The sequence below is a fragment of the Bombus bifarius genome, unplaced genomic scaffold, assembly GCF_011952205.1.
Source record: "Bombus bifarius isolate JDL3187 unplaced genomic scaffold, Bbif_JDL3187 scf7180000008213, whole genome shotgun sequence".
Classification (NCBI taxonomy): domain Eukaryota; kingdom Metazoa; phylum Arthropoda; class Insecta; order Hymenoptera; family Apidae; genus Bombus; species Bombus bifarius.
The window spans coordinates 2308849-2333898 of record NW_022884516.1 but is presented as its reverse complement, the minus strand read 5'-3'; the positions used below and the strand labels follow the sequence as shown (position 1 = coordinate 2333898).

The window sequence follows — 25050 nt, the reverse complement described above, 5'->3', positions numbered from 1 at the left end:
GGTTAAGATACCTGTCCGCTTTATCCGAGACGTAAGGGAAACAATGAAAAATAAGAAATACTCGAGGCAAATTTAGCGAGAACAAAGCGATCGCGGAAACTTATCAAATCGAAAAAGTTGCAGTGCAGTAAGACAGGAAGAGAAATGAACGTTAACGTAAGTATATGCCAGTAAGAAAACGAAGAAGAAGAAGAAGAAGAAGAAGAAGCGTAGGAAGAAGTAAGAAAGAAGTGAGAAATAACGCGAGGCGGTTATTGTAGTTGACGGAACGTAAGGGATGGACAAAATAGGCAACTGGAATGAATAAGAAGAAGAATGGAAGAAATAGAAGGGATTGAAAGGGAGGAAAGATCGAAGGATGAGAGGTAGCTGGCAAGGGCAGGGAAGGAAAGATGGCGCTCGGGATTTAGATTTATATTCCGCCATTGTTGTACCGTCGTCGACTGGAGCAGTCTCTCACACCCTTAACAACCAACTCCTGTCTTCCCATCCCAGTCGCGCACAACCCTCCTTTTCATCCACGAAAGCCGCGGACCCGTCGTCTGGTATCGCGAAGGAACAGACCCGCGGCCGGATATATTGCAGTTATTGTAACGTCGATGAAAGTCCTGCGGAATTCCGCGACGTAGCTGTATACTTCCGCCGATCCGACCATACCGTCTCTATATGTATATATATATCTTTAGAAATATGTACCACGTCGAAAGGTATTGTGCCTTCTTCTCTCGCGAGATAAGGAAACCGGGATATATCGTCCGGACTATGGTGAATACCTGTAAGAAGGATAGTTGGTCTGTGTGTTTCCCCTTTTCCCAGCTCGGGCAAGACCGATGCCGAACAGAAATTTGACCGATGCGAATTTATCTTGACGTTGAACAGGACTCCCGTTGAAAACAAGCCATTATTCCGAGATCGATGGTTTTAGTTTCTCGACAGCGGTTTCATTCCTTTCAGAAGCCTCGAGATGGAGTTTCGTCTTTATCGATATCACGCTGATGGGATTTGTGTCGTAGACAAAGAGGTTTCTTGTTTGATCGGTTAAGCTAAGTCGGCTTGAAATCACCGGTAATCATTGGACGAACAACTGAGTCGGTTAGACAGAACTGAAGATGGGCGGTAAGAAATTTCAGCATCCTTTATAATCCTACAGATTATTACCTATCCAAACTTTACCAAGATAATTGAAGAGACTCGAAAGATTTCATCGATCACTCGGATATTAAACTATCCCATTTCCTGATCCTATCTAAACAAACTAACCGCGCCATCGTTCGCTTGATCGAACGATCGTCTGAAACAGCACGGATTTGCAAAAACCGACGTGCTGATTTTCCTCGGATGATCCTCCCACCGGAAACAAATAGCCGTGCGCTGGATCGATACCGAACGATGTCGGCTGTTTAACCGACGCTGTCGCTCAGCGATTAATTGCTTCAAGTTCGGTGCTGCTTGATTACCACAGAATGCAAGTAAGAACGGTATGGAAAGAGGAAGGAAGAGGAGGGGGGGGAGAGAGAGAGAGCACAGACTTTTTCGGGTTAATGGAACATCAACGTAATCCGTGTTTGCATTAGGACATTGCAGTCACGAAAAATAGTTCTTGGAGAACGTCCATTTGCGCGGTCGTCTTGCGACTGACACGAACAGAAGGGACCTTTAACGTAGACGGTATACTTCACGTTCGTGCGATCGCATTTCAATTGGATAGGTCCACGAATACCAGAGCAGAGGCCGTGTTCCATAGATATACGTTGAATACACTCCTTTTACTCGATCTCCGCGACGTACCGACCTAATGTAACATAAATCACTAAGAAATTCTGCCAGCGAACAGCAACCCGACAAGAAAACGTTTTCTATTCTGCTCCAAGCGAACAGAATTCTTTCAAGGGACCATCGTATTCGCGCGATAATTTACTTTCAGTTCGATTCCAGGCGAAATATCGACGATATCGTCACGACCAACGTTTTTCTCATATCGGGAACCATCTCTATCATTTTCGTTGATCGCAAGGAATCAATCAATTTTTTGATATTTCCGTGATATTTGCCTTGGGAAACTCGAAACTTGAAACAGTGGGTCTAATTTAATTTTTCAACACGTTCAATATCCCGGAGACCGAAATTAAAAAATCCGCTACATTCGTAATTTCGCCTTTAATATTAGAGTGACGATGCGTTAAAATCACCACGAAGCGCTTAAATAGTTTCGTCCGTTTATTAAAATATACGCGTTTATTAGAACGCGTTGAAACAAGCGCAGCATTTTATTTATTATCGTGCGCAAGACGCAATTTCATCAGGCAGCGAACGTGTTAATCAAATTTCCTCGTTGTCCATGCTACGAATCGCTACGATTTAAATTTCCTGGAATGAAAAACAATTTCCTGACAAATTTTCAGATTGCGTTAGATGAAAACGTGAAAAGTATCGACGTAGTCTAGAAATGTAGAAAAGAGAGTGGCGAGTGGGACACGGCGAGGATAAAGAGTCGGATTGGATTGGGGAACTTCGAGCGATAACGCGGTACAGAGCACGGAACTTTTGATTACAGCTCGATTTTGCGCGCGAGCGGACATTCGGAATAATTAAAACGACGAAACGGATGGCAACAAAATGCCCATGAAGGGGCACGGGCACAGCCATCAAACCGATTTCAGATAAGCCGGCTTCCACCATCAAGGCCGCTGAATTTTCATTTTTTTCTCTCCCTTCTCTCTGTATTTTCTCTCTCTCTCTTTCTCTCTCTTTGCCTTTTTTCGAAAACTTGCCGTGGGAAGCGTCACAGCTAATCCGTCGCATTAACGAATCCCATTAAAAAAAAATTTTGTCGCACTCGTTCTTCCTAAATCTCTGCGTCATGTTTTTGCGAGAGAGGATAATGTTCATCCTCGTTACGATTTAACGGAGAGCTAACTCGCGGATTGATGAAAGAAGAACAGGAGTTGAAAGGTGAAATCGATGCACCGTCGAAGATACTTTGAGATTCTTTGATGGATAGTTATTAATAACTGTCTTGGGAGCTATACTTTCGCTTTGAATATATGAAAGGACGTTAAGAAGCAATAGCGTACGAACCTTCTAGGAATAAAAATGGTTCAAGCTTCAATCGAGCACCGCCTTTGAGCATAATTTCTCCATAAATGCAACTATACTGTACGATCGTGCATGTTCCCCGTAAAAGCGTATTATATTCAGTTTTCCAACGTAATTGATTTCTCGTATTATTTCTTGTATATGTATAAAATCAGATTACAAGAAACTCAACGTGGCTTTTGAGATCTGAGAAGAAGCAGCATCTTCATTAAGATTCGTAACTGGGATCGAGTGGAAGAATTTAAGAATTCATAGAAGTACTCGAATGCAATCGAGTTCGAAGAAGCTTGGAATACCCCGCGAAACGAGCAAACTCGTTTACGATGTTTTCCAAACACCTGCGGAAATTAACGAGATTTCGGTATAATTTACGGCTACAATGGGGATTATGAGTTAACGGAGATTTCAGAATCGCACAAAGAGACTCTTTCGCTGTATCGCTTCCAGTTTGAATCGAACTTTTAAGGCGAGTTCAGCGTTCAGATAACGGTTAGTAATAAATTAAAAAAGGAAAGAATTAAGTCTCGCACAAAGCGTGCAACAACTCTTAACTTAGATAAGACAGACGGACAATAGCGAGTATTACGGTTGAATACACGATAAGATGATTGAATATAAAGATTCAACACAAGTATCTTCCATCTATTTCTTTTGATGCAAGATTTATACTATAGTCACCGGGAGTTCATTTCCAAGAGATAAATTTCAATTTACAATTTCCTTCCTTCTATTTGCTCTCAACTTTCTTTCAATTTTTATCCAGAATTCTTGCCCGTACGTTTCACCCTGCTATCGAAATCATCTCGTGCTTTACACTTAGGGAAAGAGAGGGTTTGCCAGCGCGATCTCACGAACCCATTGACAGATCGCGGCGTGCAGACGTCCCAGTAATCGACTCTTCTCGCAGAGAGGTGGAAGAGACGTTGAAAGAGGGGTTGAGGTCCGCTCGACAAAGCCTTTTGATCTATCACCTCGTCGCTGCTGGTTCTTCCTTGGCGTTTTCCATCGAGACTCCTCGTGGTCTCGTACCCGTTCTACCGGTTAACGCAATAAAGTCGGCAAATGGAATTGCCGCGAACGGGCGGAGCGTTATAATTCAACTCCGGGGAACAATTTACCGGCACAATTCCAATCTGAGCAAGGTCGACCCACTGCCACCATCGCCAGCGCGCAAAACCGATCCAAACTTTCGCGATAAACAACAACAATGCGACTGTACGCGTACCAGTTCCGCGATCCTTCCGCCAACCATCGCTTCCGGTAACTCTACAGACCACCACATGCGAACTTCCTTTAAACGCGCTGATCGCTCTCTTACGTACGCCGGATCTTTGCGTCGACCACAAGATTTCGTTCTCTCGAAGCTTGCTTCTTTGAGAATGTCTTCTGTCTGGGAAATGTTCTCCCTTTGAATTAACCTCTTGTCCCATGATATCGGATTTCGCTTCTGATTCAGCGAGAACACGCTGTATTTGCAAGAAAATTTAGTTGCAAGTATAGCGTTCGATCGAATTCTTTAGTCAGGGTCGATAATGTTAAGAATATGAATAATAAATACGTCGAGACGATATTTCTTTTTATACGGTAAATGCATTTACAATAAGTTTCTGATAAATCGTGATAGACAAAAGTTTTATACAGACTGTATTTAACGTATCGTAAGTTTAGAACGAACGCGAAGAATCGGTTATTACGCGCTTCGTCACCTACCCCTAAGAATATTTCCCTCTTCAAAGTATTCTTTTTTTATAGCCATTGAATTTCACTGAAATTTGTCCACTCGTAAATCACAATTCATTGCCCGGAATAATAAAGAATATAAATCGCGACTCGTAACTACGATTTCATATCGCGAATAATTTTCGTCGTAGGAAAAATAGCGGACGGTTTTTTGATCGGCCGTCATCGTTCCATTAATTCGTCAAATATAACGTACAACGTGAAGCCATGGTCGACAGCGACTTTTTATCCCGAGCTTTAAAATTTATATTTACACGGGCCACCCCGTGGCGTTCTATTTAATCGCTAACCGCGATACCTACAATTTTTCCAATTTCACAGTTCGCGTATCGGATAAGCTAACTTTATTTCTTGCCAAGTTTCCCCGCGCAGCAGGTAGTTTCTTATGATCGTCGATCCGCCGATACCGAAAAGAGAGGCTGAAACGCGATCGAGGGGTCGGTTTAACAGACACCACCGAGCGAACTTTAAATAAAATTAACCCTCGTGCCGCCTATCAGCTGCTAGCACGGTCTACGACCATCCTAATGGCGGCACAATCATGCCGTTTTATGGTGTGCGGCGTTATACGCCCGATAAAGTTGCCCCTGTGCCGAAATCCGGTCGCTTTACGCGGCTTTTCGATTTAATAACTGGCCTTCTCTGCAAATTGTCGTAAATACCCAAAGCAAATAAGGTGGATTAGATTCCGCTGATAAATGGGATTTCGAAATCGTTTAACTCCGAGAGGCTGTCGTGAAAATACACCGCAACTGGAATTTTTCATTTAAATTAATCCATTTCTTAAATTAAACTACAATTGGTAACGTTGGATAGTAAGCGATCGCAATGGTTTGGATCGGATTTCAGTTGGAGTACTTAATTTTAGAATATTCCTCTTCAAGGTATCGCAATGAATAGAATGATTTCGATGATACAAATTTCACGAAAAATACGTTTATTTTTACCGGAGAGATTGTCTAAGGTTTGAACACGAATGGAACTTGCCTGAGAAGGATCAATTTGTATTAAAATATAGAATACGGAATGAAATTAAGTAATCGCATCTCCAAATTATTGTGTACGAGTTACTTCAACATACATAGCCCGGAGATACGATTTAACCCCTTAACCTACGACTACGGGCATAGCCCGTAGTACGATGATCGAGCCAAATATAATATATAATATAATATATGTCGGGTTTACATTAGAATTAGGGTTAGGGGCGTGAAACGAATCTTCGTTTGGGTTACACGTTGTCGTTATGCAATAGAGAAGACATTGACTAGTGCAAATACGATTATTATAGAACCGGACAAGTAACCGCGGTAGTTAGGTACTCGAGAAACTAATGACAATGATCCTAGGCTCAATAACGAATCCGCGGTCGACGGGATGATAGATGAACGTACTCACAAAATCTAAGTCGGACGCGTAATACTCACTGGTCGCAAAGAGCTATTCCTTTCATCAATGAGATCGCGAGCGAGAATGTCTTTCCCGTCCCGATGATGCCACAGAAGAAAACTATAATGGGGTGTGTCTAAGGACACGAGATCATCGGATTCGTCGAGAAAAGCCTTCGTTCAGAAAGTAAGGGAAATTGGCGTTGCTGTTAATTGGTCAATCTCCATATCGGTGGTTAGAAAAAGATGCTAGCCGCCCTCGAGGGAAAGTTGCTAGTGGGAGACGCCGCTCGTTGAAAAATATGTCTCCCCTATCTTCCCGTAGTTGGGACAAAGACGTCTGCGTGTGGCGAGCCACGGGACAGAAACCGTTGGAATGTTTACTGTCGCGTGTCGCCACGAATATTTCTTTTAAGGAGAGCTATAGAATTACTCCATACCTTTGTTAGGCAAAGCGTTCATCCCGTGACCGCGGCTACGTTCGGCGACTGACTGTCGCCTCGAGCCCAAGCTCATTATCACAACTCTCGAACAATTACAATCGGATTGAATAACTACAATTGTTCCATTACAGCTATAGTAGACTCTAGGTTACAATGTTGCGGGATTATCCAAAATTCCAAAGGCTCCGGTGTTCTTTCATCTCCGACATATATAATAGCTTGTTTACATTTTCGGCCCAAAATTCTCGAACGTAAATCGTAGGTTAAGGGGTTAAAGATCGAAAGATTAATAAAATTACGATACAAGCAGAATTAAATGTTTAGGGTTACAAGAAACAAATGGTTACGAATAATAGCATCGCGATGGTATTGTTGACAGACGTTTACGTTAAATCGCTATATCGTCAAAATACGAGACTGTGTGTTAAAATTATGTTTGGACACGCGTGTTAGAAAAATGAATAGAAGGATGACTCGATCGAAGATTTTCTGAAAATGGTGGAATTATGTTGTTATACGGTAAGTGGATGAAATTACTGCATTATATTTGATGCATTGTATCGTTAGATAAAAGCTAAGTGGTTTTGAACGAGTGAAATCTCGGCAATAGGGTTACGAGCTTTTCCGTCGATTGACATGTTGCAACAATTTTTGTACCGCGATTAATTGGCGAAGGTAAAACTGTATAGAATAGCGTTCGTAAAAAAGATTAGAAGAGTCAAATATTGAAATATCTTGAAAATTTCACCAAGGATATTTATCTGTTTGTGTAAGATTAAGTTATCTTAACTACGAAAAACAATACTATTGTTATCATAAATCAGACAGAGTATATTGGTTTCATTTGTGCTCGATATACCCTGCAGCGAACCAATAGAATTAGTACAGTGTATGTCTGTTCCAGACTTTGTTTTAGGTTCAACGTGACTCGATAAGCTTTCAATTCATTTCATTCACAAACTATGGGCTTCCCACGATCTAACTTTCCTCAAACACTGTCAGTGAAACGAATATATATATATAGATGTACGAATCTTCCTCGAAATCACGCATCTCTGTTAATATTAGAAATAAATAGGAGCCTTTTATCTACAAAAAAAGAAGAATCATAGATTGGTAATTTCCATGATCGAGTATCACATAGTAATAATCAAAATGGAAGATTGGACGAATGAATTCCACGATTTAAAAAATCCCCCGACTTTCGATTCTTTGTATCAAGAAAATCAAACGACGAGTATTATTCTCCGTATGTACCATCAAAGACCAAATAGCTTGCAGCATCGACAAACCAAATCGAAAGTCAACACAGGCTCTCACGATTAATCGTCCGAGTCCGACTCTCATTAGCCTGTACACCTGGGCCGATATTTCGCCTTCAAGTGCGTTCTCTGACCGGATAGCCAGCATTAGTGGCGTAGTATCGATTATATCATAGCCACAGGGATCGATCAACTGTGAGCGATGCTGATAGAAGGCTGATAGAATTCGTTCGGACGAGCTTGCGCGCTTTTCTAACGAGGACGCAAATATCTCTGTTTACCAACATCCTTTCTCTGTCTACGTTTAACGCGACACCGCTAATTCGCCTTTTCCCAATCGTCATCGGTCATGTTGATTTGTATCCGACTGTACCGGATCGATAATCGACCGATCACGCCGTGGGATACCGCTTCATGTCGACGCGCGCCTGCCGTATTTATAATCCGAATAATTTATTGAAAGTCGTTTAATCGAACGATTAATGCGCTCAGGCCGCGCTCTGATGGCCGATTCAGCCGTATTTTTCCAGACTTTTTTTTATCCCCGTTTTATAGACCCAATGGATAATTCGATAATCGAAGCGATTAATTTCTGTGGAATGGTTAATCAGTCGCGCAGAATCCTATTATTGTCTTCATAATGAAGATTCACCGTCTGGAATGGCTTAATCTGGCTTGTTTGCTTCACGATAATCTGAGAATCGCGGTCGATCGTTAATACATATATCGAATTTGTTACGTATTATGCCAAAACTGTCGTACACTGATATTAGAAGAAAGTTGTAAAATCTCGTTCAATGTTTCGACAATGTTACTGCTTCTTTATTCCAAGTTCAAATTCAACGTACCAATTAAACTTTTCATTGATTTGTAAGTAGCTTATAATAATCGTCTCGGGTTAACGTATCTGAGTAAACACGTAACTACAAGAAACAGAAAAGATGTGAAAAGTTTTCGCCACTTATACAACAATAGACGTATCTATGGCAAAAATTGTGTACGAGATTCGATCACGGTGGCAATTTTATGTTCGACTCGAAGCATCGTAAGAAAAGAAAAAAGGCGTGGCAGAAAGAAACGCAATCCCTTTGCTGGCAGGCATCCGTCTTCTTTGTTTTCTCTACACCACGCGTTTTAAATATTGAATTAAAAATCTTAAGATTGCGACGACTCAGTGACCAAACATCGCAGTGACTCCGATAACGCGAATGGATCCTTTGTTCCGAGAGAAACTCATTTCAGATCTCCCTTTGAACCATCGAGATCTCACCTCCAGGCAGACCCATTCTTTCATTTTTTATCAACGCGACTACCTCGTTGCATTTCCTTTAAAGCCGCGCCCGCGCATTTTCAAGATTCGAAGACACGCAGCCAGACATCGTTTCTTCGTACGTACCGATATCAGATTCTTTTCATGGACTAACCGAGCGAAACATATCTCGAGATAATCGCCTTCAACGCAACTACGCGTGAAAATGTCACTTCGAAGGGACGTCGACCGTCTTTCGTCCACGAAACACGTACAAACCTAAAGGGATCCGGTGTGTTCGTACGATCTTCTGTTACGTCTTCAGTCTAATATAGAGATCGATACATCTAGAGGATGTCGTTTCTCGAACCGCCATTTCCCTCAGGAGAATCATCTATAAATGGACCCTTTTGTTTCCGCGAAAACCTGTTCCCTTCCGTTTCTGAGACTTCACTTTGCACGTCGGAAATTTCAGCTTGAGAAACAGGCCTATTGGTTTCTCGTGATGTTTGAAGATAGAACCAGAAGTGTGTCGCTTCGTTGACAATACATTTTTTGGATCTTTTTTTTTTTTTTTTTTAGTCAGACTGGTAGTCAGGGGATGCACATTCTAGCAAACTTTTGCTCTGACGAAAGAAACATTTGTATAAATATACATGTTAGAACATCTTAGACCATTGGTGACGTGAATTATCCGATAATGGTAATTCGACTCTATTTAGTGAAAACTTACCGGGACATTTAGACAAACTTTACGTTTCGCGAAAAATCTTTCGATCCTCCTTTAATTTTATCAACCGTTGGGTCTGTTCGTTCGTCTATCATCAAAGGATTATGATCGTTTCGTAGTTACGGGAATCCCAACCATAGAATGTCACCAGTAAACAAATATGGTCGTTCGATTATCGCGAAAATTCGTGTTTAAAGGAATCCGTGTCGATGGAATTATTCGTTCGAAAACAGCTTTTTTATTTAATGTTGCAACGATTGAAGCGGTTTTCTTTGGCAGAAAATTTAACAGAGCTTCAAAGAAGCATTCCGCATTGTTTCGAAACGTCACGTTATCTTAACGCGTATAATTCAATATAATAATCCACGTAACAAATATAATTTCGACTAATGCCAGTCTAACACGGTATACCGATAATTTGAAATCGACATCGGCCGAGAAGAGACTCGCCCCAATTCATTGGCGGTCAGATTTGATTACAGATCAAATTAATCTATGCAGATTAAACGCTTACCACTGGGTTCGAACTGCGAAACGCTTTTCCCCTGAATGACTCGAGCCGGCAGTTCGATTAAACGCTTACTCTACCCCTACTATGGCGATAAGTTACGGTACTGTTTGAAATAACGAGTCGTTTAAATCGAAATTAATGTAGAAGATTTATTAAGGAGACGCCGGTTTCGAACCGCGAGTAATAAATCGACGCTCGGAGGAAACCCAGGTTTCGCCAGCCGTGTACACGCGTTAGGATCTAAACTGGCTAAGTAAACCGTGGCTTCTATCTAATTCTAAGAGTATGCCTCGGAGTGTAATCCCCGGAAATCCTTGTACACACCGCCGGATACCGACTGTTCTTCCGGATAAAAACACAATCCCAATGAATTCTGTTCCTATTTGGACGATCAAGATTCACAATGGAAATTTATATCAGATCGAAAACATCCAGTTGTCAATAGATTCGTCGTTTCAAGAAATAATTAAGTTGCCATAGGAGCTAAGTTTCAATACGCGTAACAGTTAGAACAACAATTAGAATTTTAGTCGGTTCAAAGAGTCGAGGAGTTTACCGAATTTATAGCACGCGTGAAAAAGTAGAAAAGATTCGATCGATCTTAAGTTAATTTTTATTTTTACTCGAATTACTGGAAAGTAAAGCTGTCTTGCTGCGGCAAGCCCTTCGATCGTAATAATATACCATAGTTTATAAATATACAAGTTGTTTTACTGTTCCCTTGCAATAATATTATCGTTAGAGCGACCCATAGTAATTCAATAACTCATACTCGTCGAGATCAAACGAAAACACTTCCACATCCGATCATCCACGTTTACGACTATCTGCTGCTATAAATTCCTATCGATTCCTGGCGGAGAGAAGCGGAGAGCTTTAGGGTAGCGTCCCTCGTCGAACGACGCTGGCAAGGACACGGAGAACGGCTAAGTAAGCCGGTCGGGTCGCATCTGGTTTGAACGGAACGTAATGCCCGGGAATATAGACGTCGTGGATACGCGGATACGGTTAGGCAAGGAGGAAGGTGCATTTAGCGGGCAGAAACGAGGCAGCCCGCGCGGGAAAACCGACAGCTCTTCCGGAGATTAACGCTAAGCCACACCTTATCATACTTTAAGCCGGCGCCCGCTATCGTGCATCCGATACACCCCTGGAAACACGTACTACCCCAGTACCAGTAATGAGTTACGACTGCTTTCAGACCGGAAGGAAGGAAGCTTCGACCTGAGCGACAGCTTGATTTCATTCTGTTGGTGTATTGCTGTTAAAGCATGAAATATAATGCTGTGTCTAACTCATCGCGTATCGGACAAATGGTGTGAATATTGCGTAGAATTTAGTGTTTGTTTTATAGTTTCGTTTTCGATCGGCGAGGTAGTCATTTTTGGGGCCATATGATTTTTTTCTTTTTTCAAATTTTGCTTGATGCGAATAACGCGACGATGGATCCGATGGAATTATTGAATTCTTTCGTTAATCGATATAGGGGGACAGAGTAATTTCTTAATGTTCCTTAGCGTTAGTTAATTGTCAGTTAATCTCTTTAGATCGAAGCGGAATTTGCAGTTCTTGGTTACTTTAGGATTACAAAGCACGAAGATAATTAAATACTGTTGACTGGAGTAATCGTAGGATATTCGATCACAATTTGTCATTTCATAATCGTAATAAGTAGAAAAGGATTACCTGTCTAGTAATTCTTCGACTACATTCCCGCTTAATACTTTCAAACTATTGTAATCACTCGACCCAAACTCTATCATCCAGTAACATTAATCATCTACCGAACTATACCATAATTTCCTCCCAATGGTATAAATCTGTCATACTTCCAATGAAATATTCTCCCAACATTTTGCACCTGGTCTACACCGTCGAACACGATCGCAACAAATTCCCTGTTGGTCATTCGTTCTCGATATCCAGCCACGTTTTCTATGTCTTCGCGACGACGTCACGTAAAAATAACTTCGATTTGACCGGATTCGCTCGACACACAGAGAAAGAGAGAAATAGAAAGGGAGAATAGGTGCCGTGTTCTGGTAGCGGAAAAGCGCTGTACGTGACAGATTTCGGTGTGTTCGCGAAACGACGGGAAAAGAACGACGATGTACAGGGGGCGACTGATAAGGGCCTGGCTTGGTGATTCATCACGATCCGCGATTATCTACCTGTCACTTCCGGTTCAACTGGCGCGCGCGACGAATCAACTATCGCGGCTCTTCGCTATCACAGGACCCACTATTTTCGCCGGCATCACCGTACGCCTTTCGAAATTGTCGAGGATTCAATGGCGTCCCTTTGACCGAGCTTTTAGACTGGTTCGTTTGCCAGGTGATTTAATAATTCAACCTGACAGTCTCTTTTGTCGGTTCTTTCACCGCTTTTGTTCCCCGATATGCAATACACAGTGTGGACACAGATTCTAAACTCGCGTCACGTTATGCGTAACTTTAACGTTCATTGTTCTCTAAATAGATATAAGTTTTCATAACAGATATCATTTTTCCATATGAATATACAAAGCTGTTCAAAAGTCCTGATTTTCTGCACGTTACTATTTGAGTCGGGATACTCGCAAACTAATTTCCTTGAAATAACAAGCTACGTAATTTGCTTTGTAATTAGCTAAATTCGAATACGACCAATATTTTATCGGTTACTCGAAACGTATTCTTATTTTTGATATCTTTTCTCGTTCGTTTCAAAGTACACGATATTTCCCGATGTTTTCTCCATCGCACTAAAGATTGACAGTGTCTCGTAAAATACAACAGGTTCGATAATTCAAGCGCAAATTTCAAGATCGAATTTTAAGACGTCGAAGCTTACGCGACTCGAACCTTGCTATATCTTTCGTTATCGATTTCCACCGGTAAATATCGTTGAACCAGCAGCAAGGAACCTCGAGATCTTATCATTAACCGACTAACTCATCGTTCTCTTTTTTCCAATCTTTCTCTCGCAGTTCGTACGAAAGAATGCGACGAACCAACAAACGCAGAGAAACTCTGATTGCAAGGGAATCGAGACGAAACACAACTGCTTCGTAACGAAGCTTGGAACGATCGCTTCCGGCACGGATGGAAGTCGAGCTTCTGGAAAAGTCGCGACGTTCCCATGCGAGAACAATTCCCGAGCAACGAGCTGCCGCGTAGAGACGGCATTAAAAGAAACGCAGTGAACAGGCCTTTGAAGTCTTTTCCACGGCGAGATACGAACGTAAAAGCGACGTTGCACGATGCTTCGCGTCGTTCTCGTCCTCGTGTGTTCCGTCAGTTTCGATGATTCGACGCGCCGGCGCCTAGACACTCGACATACGTGAACGCGCGAGTGCGCTAATCGCGCCGCGAGTAATGGCGCTGGGACGCGAGAACCTCTCAGTATCTGTAATTATTCCTCCCGATTCATGTTCTCGAATAACAACCGTGACTCTCCTTTGCTGCCTCTCAGGTTTCATAGCGTTTCCGTGTTTGCAGAAGATACTCTTCTATCTCGCTGTTTCTCTTCCTGGATTTGGCGAACGAGGTTTTTCACTATTTTAGCTGGTTCCCGATGGAGAGATGTTTGTCGTGTCGTGTCGGTGATTTTGTTTTTTTTTAGTGTTTTTGAACTGCTAATGTGCAAATTTTACAATGTACTATACGTAAACACGTTCTTTCTCCTTTCATGGTAACGACGTTAATGGAGAATGTTGCGAACAGTTTCGGATTTCTTTGTACCCGACTGACTAATTTACTTTCTGTAAATAATTTACGACGTAATTATGATCGATTGATCATAGAACAAGGTAGATAAACAGAGAACTAATCTCTTGTCTCATAATATCGAGTCACACTCGTGACAAATCACCACAAAACAACGTTGTCTTGATTACAAATCTCCTTTCAGTTTACAAAATAGCCGAATCGTTAAAACGAAGTTACACAGAGTGTGCCGGTAATTCGTAACGCTACAGAGGATTTATTATTTCCTATGACATCGAGACTTTATCAAACAAGTTGTTATCGATCAACTTCGAAGTAGCCGACAGAAGCGAATAGAAACATCTTATATCACGACCAAACGAATGGACTCTGCCAACCGGTGGCACGTGCGGCAGACAAATTTTCTCATCCAGTCATTCCCCGAAAGGTTCCAATTTTCACGTACAAATTCTCCACTAGTTCGGGTCGACTGTTTTTTTCGAGCGTCGATTCGAACGGTTTGGTGCACGAAGTTCGAAAATAGAAAATAAAAAAAGAGAAGAATGAGAGAGGCAGAGGGAGAGAGCAGCGGCCCCGGATGTTGAACAAGTCCGAAAAGTCCGCGTATCCGACTGCCGGATGCAGCTCCTGCCCTTTTCGCGTGCGTGCCACGGTAACTAATTGCTGGCGCTATTGATTTTACCTGCTACCGGTATCTTGTTTGCGCGAAATCCGTCCCTGGCCGAGCGCAACGCAACGAAAAGTCGCCGATTTTTATCTCGGCCACGCTTCCCCCGTTATAAATCTCTGTCTGTTATCGAGAGAGTGAATTAGAGGGGCGTGCGGCGAAGAATGAAGTTTCTGCGATTTTTATTCCACCTGGAGATCTATACGCGTTGATACAGAGGGTGGTATAATTTATTTCGGCGACGATGGAACCGGTCATTGGTCGTGTTTCTTTGTTCTCTGTTCGTGTATCGACTGTATCAAAATAGAAGGAGAGAAAGAATAGTTAATCGAAGTACAGTGACCTAAAGATCGTTATTTATACATATATTTATCGGAAGTATTATTGAATATATTACGCGTTATACAGAAGGTTTCGTTTGGCATACGATAGGACCATCGTGAAACAAATACGAAAATGTACATAGATGTTACAAAATATTTCTAGCAGACATACGCTTCATGGTGAGAAAATTATTGTTATCGAGTATATATTTGCAGCGAATATCTTGTAACTTTTATACACATGTAATATAAAAAAAGGGGGTATACGCTTGGTCTATCATATATTTAGATTCGAGTTTTCTCGGGATAGTATAAGTTGTAAATTTAAGGTATAAACTAAGAATCGTAAGAGTGCTGGGGAAGAGAGAGAGAGAGAGAGAGAGAGAGAGAGAGAGAGAGTGTAAGTAAGAGTATATGCCTTGGTCACATCAAAGCTAAATGAGTAAAGGAGTGGGGGAAGGGTGCGAGGGTCGAGGGTCAGCATTTTTTGACCTGGGGGATGTTCTTGCATTGGGTATTGCTTGTTAAAATAAAACTAAACTTCACTTCAAATAGAACATCCTTTCTCGTCCTTACTCTAGACTATTTAGATACTACACACATTTTCGGACTGCTTTAAAATTTCAGTGTTATAATTGTAACAATCTAATGACAATTCAAAGAATTTTCTATAACATACGTAATATGTTTATAAAAACGTTTAATGGCAAGTGTTCAAATACTTTTGTGAGTTACTGTATATATATATATATAGCGGAGTATTGGAAAGTCTCAAATATCAAACACGCGGTTATAATCAAAACGTATTAACGTAAAAGCGAAACGGGATTTCTCGATAGTTGACGAGTCGTTCTATAAAAGAAGAAAGACCGGGGTTACCAATTCTTTGTTTGTTCGCAGCAATGTAGTTTACCCCCGAATTTACCCTCCCTTTCACTTCGCTGAACCAGCAAACCTTCACGAAATACTGGAGTTTCGCTACAAGAGAGGAGAAGGATTGTGTAATTCGTACGGCAAACAACAGCGGCAGGCAGCTGTTGCACACATCGGGCAAAAAGATTGCGATGTCTGCGAGGAAAAGCTGTTGCCGGCGAAATTAAACCTGACTGTTCTTTAAATGGAAATCGAACGGTTGTTCTTTATCGATTAAATACCATTCTTTCTACCAAACACGCGTCAAATTTTACGAATTCATGCAATTTCAAAATCCTTATACGAGGTATAATATAACAAATCACGAAACAATTTGAAAGATAAATCTGCAAAATCTATACAACGTGTCGACGAAAGTATTCGATCGCTTACCGCAGAATCTTTTCATGTGTGCGGTATATGAAACTTTTTGAAATTCCACTGCTAAAATTTGCAACCAATTTGAAAATGTATATAGAAGTTCCAAACCATTTACTGCAAACATACGCTTAGTAAACAATCGATATACAGCAGGAAAATTTGCATAAATATTGGTGCCTATTAATATACCGAATAATTAACTAATACAGTGATTATTGAAATATTTTGCTCATGTTTACGATTCAAAATGCTTGCAATAAATATTTTGTAACATCTATATAGTTTCCGATCGCTTTCAAAAGCCAATACATATAATGTTTTTTTATATCCGTAAGAAATTGCTACGAGTGTCCAAATACATTCTCGAACCACTGTATCTTGCAAGAAGCAGAAATAGTTGGCTGTAATATCCTGCGACTTAATCAGAAAACCGGCAACAGGCAGCGGTGAAAAACATCGAACCGATAGATGTATTTTTTGGTACAGTATCGAGAATCCAGCGCGACATTCTATTAAAAAGCCAATCCCTGCGATCGACGAAGCTGGACAAAGGCGAGAGAGGGCAGACATTCGGTTGTCGACTGGTTCTCTCTCTTTCTCAGCATCGGTGGCCGGTTGTTCGGAAAGTTTCGCCGGCGATATAACATATCAGAGGTATCGGTGTTCCCGACCCCGTTCAAACCGGTGCCAGAAACGATCGTTGGTCGAATTATCGGGATCAGCATTTCCAACGGTATTTGTGGTCTGATTGCGGACTGGCAACCGCGTTGAAACCGTGCTGGAACGACGATTCACAAGCAAGAAAGAGAGATAGATAGAGAGAGAGAGAGAGAGAGAGCTACAAAAATTCGAAGGTTACCACCGGTAAATATGGCGGACGATTCAAAGAGAAGAAAAGGGATTAAAAGGAGAGAGCGAGAGGGAGAAAAAGATCGAAAAGATCGGCGAAATCAGAGGAAGAAGACGAGAAGCAGGGCCGAAAGGATGGAAAGAGGAGGGGACCAAGCTTCCGTTCGCAGCTTTCGTTGCTCCGTACCCTCCCCCACGAATACGCTCTCCCCTCCGGTAATCAAGCACCGCGAGCTTGAGCTCGGACTAATTAATGGAGACTGATTGCTCGACTCTATCCGGGTTAACCCGCTGCTGACTTCGCTTTATCGGTGCTACTTAAATTTTCGAGTCATTCCCCCTGAACCACGGAACGATTCCAGCCTTTTCTGCGAACACTTTGAGCCTCCGGAGAGGATTGAAATTAATCCTCTTGGAGTGGAGTGAGTGAGTGAGTGAGTGAGATGGAGAGAGAGAGAGAGAGAGAGAGAGAGAGAAAGAGTGAATCCTAACCCGTTATCGGGATCCTGCATGAAACTTCTCTGTCTCTTCTTCGCCGTCGACGGCTGTAAATTATATGTAAAAGAACCGAGGATTGAATAATTTTTTCTTTCTACTATAAATTTCCGCGAGTTTTTAACTGGGGATGACTGAAGAATCCTTGCTTAAAAAGTAAATTTGCAAATTGTATGGGTTAAGGTGGTGCTGCGTATGTTGGACATCGAGCCATGAAATATTAAACGAGCCTTAAATGAATTTGATTGATATTCTACTGATCTTCCAATAGATCTACTGCTTCATATTTCATGGAACAATTATTTTACAGAGAGATGTTTCCGGCTAATAGACGGATCTCGAAAGTACTATTCAGAGATTGCTTCCTTACTTGCTTTCGTAAGAGCCTGAAATATTGGTGCTTCTATCAAACAGGAATAATAAACTTCAGCAGAGTTGTAGCCTCTCAAAGTAAACAGTTCAAAAACGGCAACAACTTTCAGAATCGTCCGATATTAAACCGAGTCGTCGTCTAATATCGTCGTAGAGTACACAGTCTCAAATGATATCAATAAGCAACCTCCTACGGTATTCTTTAATAAAGTACAAACGTTTGTAAACCGGTTTCATTCCCGGTAAATCGTCATGACGATGCAACAGCCGGTTTCCATCTAAGCAAAAATCAACCTTCCGCCCGGTTACCGCTGTCCAAACAGAAACGGAGAGGGAGATATCTTTATTAAAGTTGACGAACGACGCAAGATTGAAACGCGAAACTGTTATGTACCACGGACGGTTGTCGAAAACCAAGATGACTCGCAACTTTCCTCTCTTGGTTGTCTCAGTATGCCGAGAAATTTCCCTTCGGCTGGCCACCGTCAAAGCGTTTAACTTGCGTCGAAAATTTCCGTCACCGCGCCGCGAATTCGCATAGTTCGTCCGGCTAGGCGAAAGTTTACCGAGAACCACCGTCTCGAAAGCTGGAACGAACGCGACGTCATCAAGTTGCCGCGACTGGAAATCCGATTATGTGCACCCGTAGCAAACGTGTCGTCGAAATTCCCTAGTGAAAAGAGCATTTTCTTCGTCGTTTTCTCCGCTCGTTCCCACTGTAAATACGATACGTGTAATCGAGTCTGTGAGAGATATCGAATGAGAAAAGTCTAGAAACACCGTTAGTCACAGCTCTTCAAACGCTTCGATACATTCGTCAGCTAAAAGCACGATCAACGGAGAAGCTAAACAACCATCTGCAGCAGACCACAGCCAACTTCAAATTAGAACTTGGCACTTAATCAAGATCACACGCACTATCGAGCGAAGAGATTCCAATCGGGTTTCAGAAAAATTTTCGCGAGATTCCTCAGAGTATTGGACAGATCGGAACAAATCTCGAAGGTCGTATTTTGATTCGAAGATGCATTCAGTCTCGGTACAACAGTAACAACAGCTAAGCATCTCTTTTTTAGTGAAAAATTTCCCTCGATAAAACATCCGGAACCTGAAAAACGCTGGTTTGAAGAAGTCACTTTCTTCTCTCTATCGCCTCGATCGATCGCAAGGATCCATTTTATACTTCGCTACGAAAGCGATGGCAACTCGTGCGTGGCATATCCGATGCATGCGACAGAAACAGGGATTCGCAATTTCCACCGATAAAGATTTCAATATGGGTACAGAGGTAATCCACGAACGTAGTACACGATGGCGATCGACGGCAAGAAGATTCCATCTGGAAACTCCTTGCAACGAAACTGCTTCCGCAAGGAAGATGTGCGAACTTTTCTACGAGGAAAATCCAAGGAGGATTTATAATAAACTGGCTGATGCAAATCAAGCGCCAGCCGGTTCACGGATTCAGGTCGGGATTCGCGTTTTTTAAACGGGCGCGGCTTTTGCAGACGATAAAAATGGGAAATTGATTAAGCGAAACGGGAATAATAAATGGACATTGACTTTAGAATTTTCTTGCTCGCGCTTTGTCTTTTTCTCTCGCTCTTTTCCTAGTTACGCGTTTCAGGTCACCGTGGCAATTTTTCATCGACGAATTTCAAAAGAACTAGCAACGCTCTCTTTTCATCTTTTCCTCCAGAATTGAAAGATGAATGGAGTTTTTCACCGGCGAACGTTGAAAAAACAGCGCCCCGGTAATTTTTCACCTACGAATTTCACAAACTAGCGAACGCTTCACTGTGCTTCTATTTTTGTCTTCGGAAGATGGGCGCTGAGTACGCGGTTGGTAAACACGGAAACGCAGAGTATTTAAGCCCCGATGAAATTTTTGGAATCAAATATATTTCGTCCTACCTCCACGCCGTTAAAAAAGATAATAGTTTTGCCATTAAAACAATAAACAATTATAAATAATCGAGACTGCGTATCTACTATTGTAAAATATAAAATAATATCTGAACGAACAAACTGCTAACATTATAATATTAGTATCTAGCAAAAATGATAAAAAGTCGCGAATTATGGACGATGGAGCAAAGAGACGCAGGTGAATAGTATTGAAATAACGAAAAACAAAGTTCCATTTGTATCGCAAATAAAAAACAGAATCGCTGATTATTAGAACAGAAACAAAAGAGGAGAAATTATCGGTCCTTGTACAGAATGGGTTGAAGTTCTTAAATACGAAACTCTCATCCGATCGCTTCCTTCGGATAACGCAACAGAATATTAATTCTACTAACCGAATCCCAAATGCTGATTCGGAGAACTCAAATTACCATGTAACAAACGTAAACCCTGATTGTAATCCGGGCACGCATCGAGCATCGACCGACTAAAATCAATATGCTCCTTAATAATCCAACCTGGTTGGAGTCGGTGCGATCGGAGCAGAGGTTTTGCGATGTCAAAGCAGCGTCGCGGCTTCGTAGTTTCACGGAGAATCCCGTGAGAGTTTCTCATCACAACGCATCGATAGGGATGGAACCGAGGCCAGGTCGAACGTCAAAGATCCAGAGGGTAGGGGCGAAACGGTAGCTCTTTCGTCGCTACAATTTCTGCTTACGTATTACCGCGACGCATAACTGCTACGTTATCAAAGGAGAATGGCGCTCGGAGAATTTCCGGCTTCATAGTTAACCTACTGCGTGCGCACGGCCACTGACCCGGTGCGCCCGGCTTTGGAAATCTTTGGAATTGTTCGCGCGTCAAAAGCCATTGTTCCGGCAATGTTGTCACGAGAATAATTCTCGGTTCGTTGTCACGCGGATTTACGAATTCTTTTTAAGATTTTCAACCCTTTTTTTCCCGCCGTTCCGTCATTGTTGTCGTTCCTCGGCGTTAATCGCGTTAATCGCTGTTTCAAAATATGCATTTAAGCGTGTATACATTGTCTCGTACAACGTGCGTTATCTTTTCTCTCGCGTTTTCCCTTTCTCCGTATTAGCAAGGTACATTGTTCTTCCCTTTTCTTCCTTTTAGGCTCTTTTTTCTCGTTTTAGTTTGCGTCGAATGATGCCGGTTAAACGTCAACCTCTGTTTCAAGCACAAAAATTGAAGGATATTAAGGCAGGCGTGGATTTCGTTGACGTCGATGGTATTTTTCCACGTTATCTTTTTCCTATTTGTCGCGAGCAAAACTGGAAACTGCAAATACACGCGCACAATTGGAAATACCCTGCGCGTTTCCAAGTTCCTCTGTAGCATTTTTGCACCGGCGATTTTCCTAACTCGACCGTTCACATTCCACGGCCGTCGCGAGAACAGTTTGACATTGGTTTAATGCGTTTTTCAAATATTCAACGGATTAATAAATCGATCGGCACGCGAAATGGAATCTGAAATCAAGTTTTCGGAAGTAAACGGCTCGTCCAGTAGGGAGCGAAAAACAGAAACGAATAAAAAATATCAAACGAGACAAAGGTAGAAAAAAATCGCGTTCGTGTTGTTTCGATCCCAGACGAAAAATTTCCACGTGGCAACGAAGGAAAGTGCATTGGCTCGCAAATTTGTTTCCGCCATTTTCGTACGTTCGTTCTCGCGTCAATATGACACGTGCATCTCTTTGGATTTACTTTTTAACCGACGACCTTGCTCACCACGAACGTATTAAAACATCCGAGAAGAAAATGTCAAACGAAATGACACGAGAAAATTTTACATACAAGCGATCGAATAAGTACAGAGGCATAGTTAATGCAACGTTTAACATGCTATCAGTTGTATCCTGCGGAAAAAACACATTGATCCGAAAAGAAAATTGCGGCAACGGACAATTCGACCAATTCGATACAATTCGCCAATCTAATAGCCAGCAGGAGTACGTTAAAACCCGATAATATTTTCAGATCAAAGTCAATCTCTTTCTTCTTTTTTCCCTCACATTTCATCTTACTCCAACCTTTGTCTCACGTTCCACCAATTACTTCTTCTTCCTATTTCGTCTTTAATTTTCGCGCGCTTCCTTCTCTATACACTACTCTTTTTCATCTTCTTTTCCACGTTATTCTCTGCTCGTTACACACCACCGCTCCCCAATCCTCTTCTCCTCATATAACGCGTCATTCACTTTCTTTTTCACTCTATATATTTTTCAAGCTTCTATTTTCCTTAAATCTCGGTTCGCCACTTTCCCACATTTTTCCTCCAAGCACCCTCCGTCCTTTTTTTTCACCAGACCGATAACCCAACTCTTGGCCGTCGCGTTTCAACTTATCCCCCGTATAATTCATTCTTCCACGCCGCGATCTCGCGCTGAATTCTCTACGGCCACTTCTCGCCGGTTAGATACTCGGCCGCAATCAAAATGGAACGTCTGTCTCGAAACGGCGCACCTGTTACCGCTCACGGGAGCTGAAAACTTCGCCGTTCCACCTGTCATCGTTCTCACCGCGAACGCTAATTGGATTGAAAAAAGAAACGGATAATGTAGGATAGAGGAAAAACAGGAGGATGGAAGAACCATAATGGAGACAAGGGAAGAGAGTAGAAAAAGAAATGAGAAAAAGCGGTACGGTCGTCACTTACCTTATCGCCATACTCTTCGCTTTCAAGTGATGCCATCGCTGGTTCATCTCGTCCAGACGTCGTTGCAGCATAACCGCGTCATCCTGGCTGGCCAGAGAACTCAACAGCTTCCGGCCAGTACCATTCAGGGATGCGTACACGTCTCGGTGTGTCTCGATTTCCGATTGCAGGTCCTGAAACATCCAAACAAAAGGTAACGTAAATTTTTCTCTTCCAGCGTTGCTAATTTTGTATTATATAAGAACTGAATTTTTAATGGTTAATGTCAATCCTCAATTAGTACCAATGGGTTTTAGTTTCAGACGATGTACAACGAAGAGCATAGATTAAATATTACGTAGAATTTTAGTACGTTTTTCGTTACAGTTTATATTGTGCGTTGTAGGCGACGAAGGCTATCGATAAGATTTTTAATACAATTAAAAATAAATAATTCAATATTAATTCAAATTATTGTAGTCACCATGATCCAATGATGTCAATTGAGAATTGTTTTTATTCTCTTTATTCGTAAATATTAATTTAGTAAAATTAGCGAGAACTATCGCTCCTATTCCACTAAATTGAACGTTCGTTTAATTTAATACGTTTCTACGATCAGTATTGTCCTATATATATCAGTATTGTATGTTTGGTTTCTGTAATAAATTAAGTTGTGCCTATGAAAAGGACAACGCTTCCCAAACCCAAATAAATTTTTCCATTTCTCGTATTCTCGTGATGAAAAACAGAAGTGGCAAAAATGTCGATCGACGCGTTACTCGTACAAACTAATCAAAACTGTGCAGGATTGAACTGGGATACGGAACTTCAAACAGAGACATTGTAACCAACTGTAACACAAGCGAAAAGCGTAACTTCATAGCGTGGCGTATACAGAAGCGTTAAGAACAAACAATATATAAAATAAAAAGCGATCGATACAAATTACCGTGTACGATGAAATTTACGATCGTTGCGTAATCATCGCGCAAGCTAATTTTGCCACTAGTTAAAATATCTCGTGATCAACGAACGATGTTATTATCGAAGAAACATTCCATGTCAGCGTGAAATATTCGACGTAGAAAATTTCAAGAATTCGCGCAATATTGCCCTGGGATTTTCTCCACGGGAGAGTACCCTGTGGAAAGTATACGCCGAAAATAGGGGGAAAAGAGCACAGTGTTTCGTCATCGTGATGACGTGAATTGCGGCGAACGCTTGGCCAGAAGTGATTTATGCCGGGTTCCCCATGTACGTCCAAGCTTTGGGTCCACAGTTGACGTGCGCCGATGAAAATAAATCGAGGTCGATGCAAGTGAATTAAGAAATATTCGTTGCCCCGCGCTCTATATACTCCACGCAATTTCCACAGGTAGCAGGATCCGAACAGGAAAATTTTCGTTCAAAATCAAACGTAAAACATGGTTTCGTTTCTGCAACTTGCTACTCGCCGTAAGCGGATTTCACGTTTTTCCATTCCTTTCTCGTGCATCGTAAAATCGATGCAGATGCAATCGGTGATTTAGGAGAAACACTGTTTTATGGAAATTTATTTATGGATACTGTGTATATATTGGTATTTACAGCGAAAGATGTATAGCCTCTCTCTGTTTTGGAATTTAAATTTATATGGTTTATGTAAAGGCTAAATTCTAAAAAGTAAAAAAGTATGGCGTCACATTGAAGCACTTACTGTTAAATTGTACATGCGTTTTGCCAAATTGTATCTATACTAAATTGCATAATGCGTACCGTACTAAATCGCAACTGTAACTACCTGCTACTAAATTGCGACTGTAACTACATGTTACTAAATTGTACATGTTGTACATTTACAGTTTAATAAATTTAGTAGTATCTAGTTAGTTAATTTAGATCCTTCAAAATAACGGAACATCCTTTCGCTTTTTACAATTTATCGTTCGTATAAATACTATACGAATGATTGGTTGTACCATAAAAGTGTCGAGGAAATATTCTTACGGCGAATATCCACGATTCAAATAGAAACTAGCGACGAGACTAGCTTTAAGGGATGATCATCCAACTACTGTACAATTCCGGTAAAGCCGACTGTCGAAAAGAAACCGTATGAATCATCCAAACGTTCTAACCGTGCAATTTTAAACTACCCTCGAAATCCTACGAACCTCCCCATTCACAATCATCCCCTTCACAATGAATTCTCCATTCGCTGTGAAGGTATAGTTCGCCAAAAACCACCCCCAACGCACAATGAAATCTGTCGTAAGAAATGATTAAACAGACGGAATGTCATCCTGTGACGATCAGACATTCAGGTCACAGCGGAGTTAAGAAGAATCGGTGAATATCCAAAAGCCTAAGAGAGGGT

At 41.5% G+C, this 25050-nt stretch overlaps 1 protein-coding gene across 9 annotated transcripts in view; it reads right to left on the bottom strand.

The window, feature by feature from the left end:
* Positions 1 to 25050, bottom strand: part of LOC117210891 (dystrophin, isoforms A/C/F/G/H) — a 441996-nt gene that overhangs the window by 78429 nt on the left and 338517 nt on the right. For all 9 annotated transcript variants that reach the window (XM_033454312.1, XM_033454311.1, XM_033454305.1 and 6 more), the window contains one exon: positions 22713 to 22885. In XM_033454312.1, coding sequence (XP_033310203.1) covers positions 22713 to 22885 — 173 coding nt within the window. The remainder of the gene's footprint in view (positions 1 to 22712; positions 22886 to 25050) is intronic.